Consider the following 10,497-nt stretch of genomic DNA (forward strand, 5'->3'; position numbering starts at 1 on the left):
GATTCAATTTTGTTTAACAACACAAAATTCCCTATACCTGGATGCTAGGATGATGATCCTTACAGAGGACTTTGTACATACATATACCAAGGCTTTTTTCCCCTTACAAGGGGGGTAGCCAAAAAGAAAAAGGCATAAAATCATTCCCACCCATTTCATCCCTAAATACACTCCACTCCCCTCCACCCTCCCTCCCATCTTAGCACCTCCTGGATGACGGGTCATCCCTGCACCTTGTCCACTGCCCTGGGTCAGAAGCAGTGTCGCAAGACACAGCACATCCACAGCAAGGCCGCTTCATTAAATCGGCGACCCCCCCTCTCCGTCCCCCCATGCATAAAAGGAGAAGACGGGGAGAAATCCCTACGGGCTCCGTCAAATTTTGCTCACACACACTACCTCACCCCCCATCCCTCCACCCATTCCACCCCCCACCCATTCCACCTCATGGAATCTAATGAATCATGCCCTTGGTACATCTCGCTGGCAGGGTTTGAACTGCCATCACCTCAACATCTGTCACATGTAGCAAAAGCCTAAACTGCCGAGCCACTACAGTATACATGACACATGCACAAAAAATTACCAAACCTCACTGCTGTCCAAAAAATAAACATACATATACCAAAGGCTTTTTTCCCCCTTATAAGGGAGGTAGCCAAAAAACAAAGGCATAAAAACCACTCCCACCCATTCTATCCCTACATCAAAAGGCAAGAGAGGCTGTCGAATAAAATAATGAACCCACACAACACCCATCTCAACCCATTCATCACCTCTCATACAGATACCCGTAAGATGGACAGTGAAAATGTCCATTTTCGAAACTCATTAATCCCCTCACCTCCAAAACTCGGTCCCCAGAATGGGCCTAAAATCTTTCTCTATTAACTTCAACTGTATTTCTTGTACTTTTTCACACAAAGTGAGCTGACAACAAACAACAGCTCTCCTCTTCCTAGCAATCCCAGCTGGTGACACAGAAACATTCCCACACTGATACAACACAACAGTCCAAAGTTTCTTCTCAGAGAGATCTGTGGGAGGTTCCAAGGACCATTGTCTGCCACTGTGTGGCTGTGGGTTTTCTTATCTATATACCAAGAGTGCTTTCTCCTTACAAGGGAGATAGTTAACCCCTTTGATACAATGACGCCTACGTAGGCGTCATGAGGAGCAAGTGGGTACACGAGGATGCCGATGTCGGCATCTTGATTATATACAGACGCTCCTCAACTTACGTTTTAGTTACGTTCCGAACGGCCGAACGTAAGTTGAAAATGAACGTAAGTTGTTACTGTACTATACATCCGTAAATTCTATTACCGTATCTTATAAAACACCCCTAAATCATTAATTATACACATAACATTGTAAAATAATAACATTAATTTCAAATAAATTAAATTCAAGCAACATAAATTGAGATGGTGGGGGAGGAGGAGGAGGAGGCAAGGCATGTTCAGTTTGTCGTTTGTGCAATGTAAACAATGGACGCAGCGTCATGTGCAAGTATCGTTTGAACTACAGGGGGCACGCTAAACTAAAAAATTCACTCCAATTTTTTTTTTTACCATTTTTTAGTCAGTTCAAACGTAAAACGAATGTACGTACGTAGAGGAGCGTCTGTATATTGTAGTTGTACCTGCATGACCCCCATACTCTGTAAACTGGCTTCATCATATTTTCTATGGTTATCAAAATTCACAGGTGAAAGAGAACGAGCAATACAGCGGTAACTTTATTTTTTATAATGCAAGTATTATGACGCAACATCGCACGTCTGGCAGCTAATGCTGCCCACGAGATTTTGGCCCATAGTGAAGGGGTTAAGTCAGAGATATGTACTTGTTCCCATGTATTTCACTCCCTTCCACCATCCTTTCCTCCACTTCCATCTAAACTTCTCATGGATGATGGGTCATCCCTGCACTGCGGGTTTTCCATTTAGTGAAATTCGAGGCAACAACTGACTGATTGGCCTTTCTCGCCTTCAACCTCATAAAGAGTCAGCTCTGTCCCCTGACACACCACTCATGTCTAAGGTAATGCAGTGACACTGCACTCCAAAAAATAAATGAATAAATAAATAAACTGGAGCAAACAAGAACATCCTTTCAAATTGCATCTTTTCTTCATCCGTTTATAACCACTCTCAATCCACTTCTACCTATTGCACTTTCTCTCCTCTTGCATCCACTGTCCCCTTCACCCCATCTTACTAATTTTTGCTCTTCCTCTGAAATTCACTCCATCCAATTCTGCTTTACAAACTTTTTTGCTAGTCTTTAGTTACAAATCATGTCAGCACTTTATCTACTCTATCTGACAGCCCTTTCTAAATATGCTCTCTACTTAACATCCCACATTTCTCACTATCCTCAAAACACCTACAATACTCCCCAAACACTTCATATCAAACATGTTCATGTTCTTCCTTTCTGCCTCCCTTAAATTCCAAATCTTTGTCCCATTCAGCTACGAGCACAATTACCCCCTCATACAAACTTCTATTTTCATTCATCACCAGATATCCATTTCCCAAAAAACTTTTCATTTCCACCACATTTATTTACTCCCTTTACTCCTCTTGGGGATCAGTGCCACCTGCGTAGAGCCGGTGGCCAGGGCTGGTTGCCGCCGTTTGGCCCCCAACTAATACAGCAAATACAACACCTACAGACCATTTACACCATGAAACAAAAGTCCTCAAAGTCAAGGACCACCTCAACATGAGAGGCACACAAACACTTGCCGCAGCCACCACAAACACATCACACCCGCTACACTACATAGCAGAACACCCACACACACCAAGAAACATTAAAACAACATCCAAAGACCTGTGTCACACACAGATACTCTCTTCTCTTCCTCCACAACCACCAAATACCAGCCTCTGGAAACATATTCATAATCATATCACTCACCGCTCCATTAACACACTGCTGCATGCTAGACCCCCTGATATCCACCCTTCTGAATCCTCTCTCCCACGAAAGGACAGAGTCCACCTGGCCAGACTGCGGTGCGGCCACCACCCAGCACTTCTAAGCTACCAGAAGAGGCTGGATGACCGCATTGTGAACAGCTGCCCAGGATGTAACACTTCACCCCATACCATACAACACATAATGGAAGACTGCATTATACACAATCATGCACGCAAACAACACAACATACACTCTATAAAGGATTTGCGGGAAAACCCAGTTTCGGCTGTGGCATTCCTTGGGGAGACGGGACTGCTAGGACAGGCAGTCTAGGGAACGACAACAACAACTCCCTTTACTCTATAATTCACTTCAACTTCTTCATCTGCTGCCACATGGAACCCCATATACTTAAAACTCTCCACTTCCTCTAACCTCTCTCCCTTCAAATTCCCCTCCAACCCACCAACTTTATCAATCCTTATACACATCACCTTACTTTTCCAACATTTACTCTCAGATTTTTCTGTAACAATTTCCCCATTCTCTGCCATTAGCTGCCTCTGTCTACTATCAAACTCACCCACATGCACAATATCATCCACAAACAAAACTGGTTCACCTCCAATGTCCCTCCACTCTCACTCACCCACTCCAAACTCCTCCTTAACACTCGTCTTTACTTCTCTCACTATACCATCCACGTATACACTGAACAACCATGGTAACATTATGAATCCCCACCTTCATCTCAATCTAATCAGTCTCCATTCCTAACCATCACACAACATCCACTAATGTAGATATATAATGATAATTATTGACATGAAGATGACAATCTCTTCAATATGAGTAAAATTCTCACAGGCAGGATCAGCTGCCTCATGTACGATGATTTGATGACGCATCACAACACTCGCGTTATAGAATATAAAGTTACAGCTGTATTACTCATTCTCTTTCACTCTGAATATTAATAACCATGGAAAATATGATCAAGACAGTTCACAGAATATGGGGTCATTAATCTACAATAAAAAAAATAAATATAATCAAGATGCCAACACCAGAATCCTCATACACCCATTCATGCTTCATGATGTTCTATGTAAGCATCATCATATGGAAGGGGTCAATCTTCTCGTAACAAGAAATGACTCATACTGAATGAAAATTCCTTCTTACCTGAATGGTTTCCTTTGGGTCAGGAAGTGGTTTCTCACTCGCCGTGAAGAACTCAATATTTCTAGAGAGTCTTTTGGATTGGAAGTCCCTCCGACAGCTGACTGAAAATGCAGCTGCCAAGGGTGCTAGTGGACTTGGACAGACCTGAAATTATACAAACAACCATTAACAATGAATTGCCCAATCAGAATAAGAAAGAATATGAATGCCATTAAAGAACTACACAAATTTATACAAGGGGTACTTTTTTCAAGTTGTCATTCATCAGGCCATTTTCCCTGAAAATTTTCATTGGTGCAGTTGATTCTTACTCCCACTTTACCAAATAATTTTGTTCAGCTTAGGAAAACCCCTCCTAAAGTCAGTTCAACTCTTTCGTTACTGCAGTTACTTAGTATCCATTCAGTCCTCCTAAGAGACTCTGTTTTATTATCATCTTAATTCAAAGAAAGCTTTTTATAAACTGTACAACACAAACCTAATTTTAGAAAAATTATTTCTCAAGGCAGAAATATAGGATATAGGAATGACCTGTTATCCACAAGGAGCTAAGATAAGAGGGAGGAAAGGGTGGCGGATGGGAGTGGAATGGTTGAGAATGGGTACGTGTCTTCTGACTTGGCTACCTCTCTTGTAAGGGGGAAAAAACCTTTGGTATATAAACTTTCTCAAGGCAGTGACAAGACGAAACAGGGAGAGGGAATGTGTCAACAGGCAAATTCCCCATACTGTGTTCTCTCAGGATACAATGGTTATAGCTCCCTATAATGTTCTTTACGTTGATATCGCATTGTACATATTTGCAGTCCCTGCCATTTCATTTTACTAAAAGACACATTGTTCCAAGGTCTTTTGGGACACCTACATATCATTGTTGGATTATATAGCAACACAATATTCAACAAATTAGACCATTCAGATATGCTAGCAAGAAATCATGAAGTACTTAGTACTCAAACATCAATTGGTAGCAGTACATAAAAAAGTGGAAAAAAAAAAATCCAAGTCATCAACTTGAATCCAAACAATGGATTATAAGACATACATATAACACATGGAAAAAATAAACATAGAAAAATGTGGAAGTGGTGAATAGAGAGATTTGGGGAGAGGAGGGCATGTGAGATAATCCAAATTTTTTTGTTGGATAAAAACAAAAAATAAATAAAGAAATAAAATAAATTAAAGAACATGCAAAAGTTTTTGTATGAAAGGAAATTTGGGTGAAAAATGACCCAAGCTTGGGGACCTTTGACCAACAAAACACCCAGTTGATCCAGATCTATCTTTGACAATAGAGACAACAAAGAAACTATCCACATGCATGGAACCAATAACAAAAATTAAATTTAAAGGGACCATCATTTGTTTTCACCTTAATAACAAAGAGAAGGTACAATGCAAGGCACATCAACACGATAACTCAACTCACCCTGGCCATTGCTCCGCACGGCCTCAAGATGCGAGTGCCACTCAGAAGCACCATTTTGCCCGTAGACCCAAACATCGTAACACTGGCAGCGTGCCAGACCAGCCTTCCAAAGCTCTGGTCTCACAGTAGTGTTTGCAAAAAGTGGAGTCCACTTGATGGTATCTCCAGAGTTGGCAATGCGGAAAGGCAAACTCCCTCCTCAGCTGGCTACGCTATAGATGACTCCTTCTTTGGCTGTGATGCATCTCCTTGTGGGTTCTCCTCTGCTTCTGAATACCTGAAAAGAATGTTTCATACTAACTACAATAGGGAATCATGAGTCTTTATTATGAGAAAAAATAATAATAATAAATAAAATAGATAAATAAATAAAAACAAATAAATAAAATTAATAATAATAAGGTAAAGTAAATAAACAAATTAAAATAATAACATAATGAATTATCAAAATTAATCATTTTGTTGCCACGAGTTCCACTGACTGACAACCTTCAGCCCCCCACAGAGCAATGGTCCTCTGGCGCTCTCACTGACTTCTGCAGGAAGAAACTTTGAACTATTGGGAGTTGTACTAATGTGGGTCAGTTTTTTTTTTTTTGTTTTTTTTGTCAACGACTTCTAGTAGAAGTAGAGGAGCAGTGAAAAGATGGAGGAAATAGTGTTGAGGTTGATTGAGATCTTGGCCATCTGGGGACAAAATGTCACACTTTTAGGTCTGCACCTAAAGTTGGAGACAAGGTTGTTGACAAGTTGTGTAGGTGGGCAACAGGTAGATTATTTTCCTGATTTCAGAAAAAATAAGAAAAATAAAACAGAATAAAATCAAATAAATAAATGTACTAAAGAAAATATCAAACATGAATTCTGGCGTGCAATCAAAAGTATATTTTCAGTTAATATACACTGTCCTGCATTTTCAAATTTTATAATATCTTGCAATTTTAGTCCCATTCTGCTTATCCATCACTGTCATCATGGAGCTCTTCCTCCTCCATCCATACTTTGACAATTCTGGACAACTTATCATTTGCAAAGAAAGACTCCCTTCTCCAATCTATATACAAGATAATTTAACTGGACAACAAGAGTACTTTGGTAACTGCAGAACCTTTCTTCACTCCAATACAAACTGATAACAAAGAATTTACTCTTTGGAGACTGGAAGTTCCATCACTTGCAAAATTGTCTAGCCATTTGTTAATATTGCTTTCCATCCTTGGCATCTCTAGTATCAAAGGCAGGTTTAAATAAGGTACCCAGTCTTACTTCTACCTCAATTTCAATTGTCCACTACACTTATTTCCACGTTAAGGAGTATATCACTTCAGTTCAAGAATTCATGGCTGACGACACTCAAGGCATTTCTGTCAAGATGGCTCGTCTATTCTTGCCTAATTATGACAACGGTGACTACTACTTCGTGTTTCACTGACTGGAAACCTGGAGTCTTCCAGTGGATAGAAATGGTTCCTGGAAATACCTACTGATTTCTGGGGGGACAACTTTGAACTGTTGTTTGTGTTAGATTAGTGGGCACATTCCTATGTCACCAGCTAAATGGAAGAACTGGAAAAGGAGGAGGAGGTGAAGAGAAGGAGGAGGAGGAATAAATGGAGATGTATGAAGAACTGGGAGAGGAGAGTAGCACAAGGAGGAAAAAGTGTAGTAAGAGCACAAGGAGGAAAAAGTGTAGTAAGAGCACAAGTAGGAAAAAGTGTAGTAAGAGCACAAAGAGGAAAAAGTGTAGTAAGAGCACATGTAGGAAAAAGTGTAGTAAGAGCACAAGGAGGAAAAAGTGTAGTAAGAGCACAAAGAGTAAGAGGAAGGAGGAAAATGAAAAGTATATGAAACAGTATGGAGAAAAGGTGGAGGAGGAGAATATGAGTAGTAATAGTAGTAGTTGTACTACTAGTAGTAGTAGTAGTAGTAGTAATAATTCAGAGTACAAGGAAGATGAAAACTAACAAGAGGTGTTGTAGGAAATATTATGTCATAAGCTCTCCTTGTATAAAAAATAATGGTGAAAACAGTCAAATTCTATGAAGATATCTTAGACCTTCTCCAAAGAATTAGTACCTCTGTCTCATGGTTGTATCTTCAAACAGAGACGTTGATTACTTTTAGAGTAAAGCATGGAGAAGACATTTCTCTTCAACATCCATGTTTCAGGACTACCAACAAGTACCTATCAATTATTTACTAAACTATATCCTCTACCATGTAACAAATATTTTTGGGGATATAATATTTTGTGGCTTTCATTCCCCTTACTACAATAGGGTTGTTTGACATTTGTCTAATTCCTGGGCAATGTGCTTCACTCTTGTCCATGAATAAATGGAAAATATGTGGGTTACACAAATATCCACAAACTTACATCAAAACAAAAATCTCAGTGTGCCTTCACATAAGCAGTAGGCACCATAAGAAATTACAAATTCCAAGGCATGGGTCTAACACAAGTTAATAAAATAAAAAATGGGTTACTATGAGATTAACTTAAGCCTGTAAATCAAACTACACAATCATTGCATGATACTTGAGCACAGATTTTTTGTGTTTTCTGCTTCTTCAGTTTCTGTATACCTTTTTTTAACTTATAATTTCCCATCACTAAAATGTATTATATTCTTTGTTACTCAGTCTCACTCCAAACAAGCTCCTATCTTTTGCCTGCACGTCATGTACTGGTTATTAAACGTTTTCAGTCAAACGTGCACTACATCTCGTACATAACGATATTATACTAATACTTAACACAGATTTGGAACTACCAATTAACTTTTCAGGACCACGACATACGCAAAAATGTTGATTTCCACACAAAATTACCAACATACACTTAGGAAAAGTAGTATCAGAGGGGATTAAATATTGTTCATCAATTTTCATTTGTCTTCGCGAGACCACTGGTGTACACTTCCAGATCATCTGGCTCATTGACATGGGCACGAGATTCAGTACCCAACTACATTTGCTGTTTAGATTTTTACAAGGCCCACCAACCTCTATCTGGTCACAATTTCCAAACCACAATATCCGCCAATGTAATGTCTTCCTCTCGCAGAAATATATGGACGTTAACTTTTATCAAAATACCAAAGTAGGAAAAAACATGTAAAGTCTGACTACTCTATCAGCTGTCAGTACCGGCACGGGATTGTCAAGCGGTGTTATTGAGTAGCATCGCTCGAGCTAGCTCAGGATCACATGAAGACCACTAACAGCAAATATAAAAGAAAATATATCCGCGCATTTAAAAAAAAAATGTTTCTGAACTAAACTACAATGGCATGACGAATTACAATAATCAACCTACACCTTCAACTCTCTAGCAGGTCTCTGCTGCCTATTTCTGCACAGAGTAAAGGACCGACGTGTACGATACCTCAGACACCCCAGCTCTGGATGAGAAAATAATACTCACACAGTCAACTGCTGCTGCCGAGGTACATGAGTTACCAAGTACTAAAATTTTGAACGTAACATTCTTGAGTTTTCAACTACTAAATTATTGGGTTAACATAACAGACTGAGTTCACTAGTGCCATCTAGCGTTGGAAGTGAAGTTTCAGAAAGGAAATACAGGAATGAAGTTCCTGTTCACTAAGTGCTACATTTTCCTGACGAAAGTAATGGTGTGTGTGTACACAGTAGGAAGTGAAACTTATGCACATTCGACATTTAGCTTTACTTGATTTACTTGAGCAATCAGAAAATGTCTATATTTTAGAGTCAAAATAATTCGGTAATATTTATAGAAAACCAGAAGGGGTATACATAGCCGATACACAATCGCCTTTCAATTTCCATGTTCAAATATTGGTGTTTAATTTCCGCCCTCCCTCAAAGATCAATTTACCTTGTCAATTTATTTCTCCTTATCCGTATTATAACTTTCCTGAATTTACAGTTCGTGCTCAAATTTTCCAACTCCAAGTTTGATAATGATACTTTGATTTGAGAGTTCTGTACAAATCAGGTGTCAAATTATAAAATAAGTTTGAAATGCGTTTTTTCAATCTGACCCTAATGTTATTTCATCTTTCAAATGACTATTTTCTAAACCGTGTCACTTTATAAGAGAAACTGTACATCTTGTATATAATTTTTACTTTTATTGGCAGTTCTTAATTCAGGAGTCATAATCCGCTTTATCAACTTTCTTGTCTTCTATCCCGTCAACATTATTTTGCATGTATTCTTCATATGTCGTAATCAATATGTGGTTATCAATATACTTTGAGATTATATGGTTAGCTTATAAAAAATCAACCAAAGATGTCAACAATGTAAATCTACCGGTATAACGCAAGAAGTTACAAAACAATTACCTTAGCACTTCTTTTGATTAATCCAACAATATCGTATGGCTTGCCGCGGCCCTACCTTTTGGAAGACCAAGAAGAGTGCAAGTGTATTCAAGCAGATCTACATTTGCCATAGGCCAATGATACGTCATCCAATTGAGAATATCCTGTAAGAACCACGTCATCACTCAAGCACTGAATGCTTTTGCGTTCATATCAGAAGTATGATATAGCAAGATTGTTTTAATATTGTAGACATTTTTCTCGAGTAAATGAATAATATAAGACAGTTTAAAGAAGTTGTTTTTCTTCATATGAACATCAATCGCTCAGTGTGTTTACACGTACGACAGTTTGTCGTTTTCCTTCGATCTTTTCTTGTGGATTTTTCAATCGAATGAATGAAATCGTTTGGCACAAGCTACACTAACGAATAAAATAAGTAATTTTCTAATTCTGCTGATGTGGAGAGTTTTCACAATTATTATAAAATCGCCTGACGACAAATAGAGCAAATATACTTGAAACTAGCGAAATGTTTGAAAAAATATATAAATTGCATTCAGTTTTTCGCAGCATAAGGTGTTGAATGATCTAAGTTGACGACGTTTACAAATGAGAGTACAATGACGAGTGC

At 38.8% G+C, this 10,497-nt stretch overlaps 1 protein-coding gene across 4 annotated transcripts in view; it reads right to left on the reverse strand.

Annotated features, from left to right (window-relative positions):
* LOC143032774 (uncharacterized) overlaps nt 1–9,903 on the reverse strand; it is a 26,307-nt gene extending 16,404 nt beyond the window's left edge. The window contains exons 1-3 of one of the 4 annotated variants that reach the window (XM_076197794.1): nt 9,885–9,903; nt 5,551–5,827; nt 4,119–4,262 (exon numbers count right to left, since the gene is read on the reverse strand). In XM_076197794.1, coding sequence (XP_076053909.1) covers nt 4,119–4,262; nt 5,551–5,625 — 219 coding nt within the window. In that variant the 5' untranslated portion in view covers nt 5,626–5,827; nt 9,885–9,903. Of the gene's footprint in view, nt 1–4,118; nt 4,263–5,550; nt 5,851–8,869; nt 8,988–9,884 lie in introns of those variants that run through there. The other 3 variants (XM_076197791.1, XM_076197793.1, XM_076197792.1) reach the window with 3 other exon arrangements.
* Nucleotides 9,904–10,497: the final 594 nt, after the last annotated feature.

The sequence above is a fragment of the Oratosquilla oratoria genome, chromosome 14 (genome assembly GCF_046742065.1).
Source record: "Oratosquilla oratoria isolate Oo_2021 chromosome 14, ASM4674206v1, whole genome shotgun sequence".
NCBI classification, from domain to species: Eukaryota; Metazoa; Arthropoda; class Malacostraca; order Stomatopoda; family Squillidae; genus Oratosquilla; species Oratosquilla oratoria.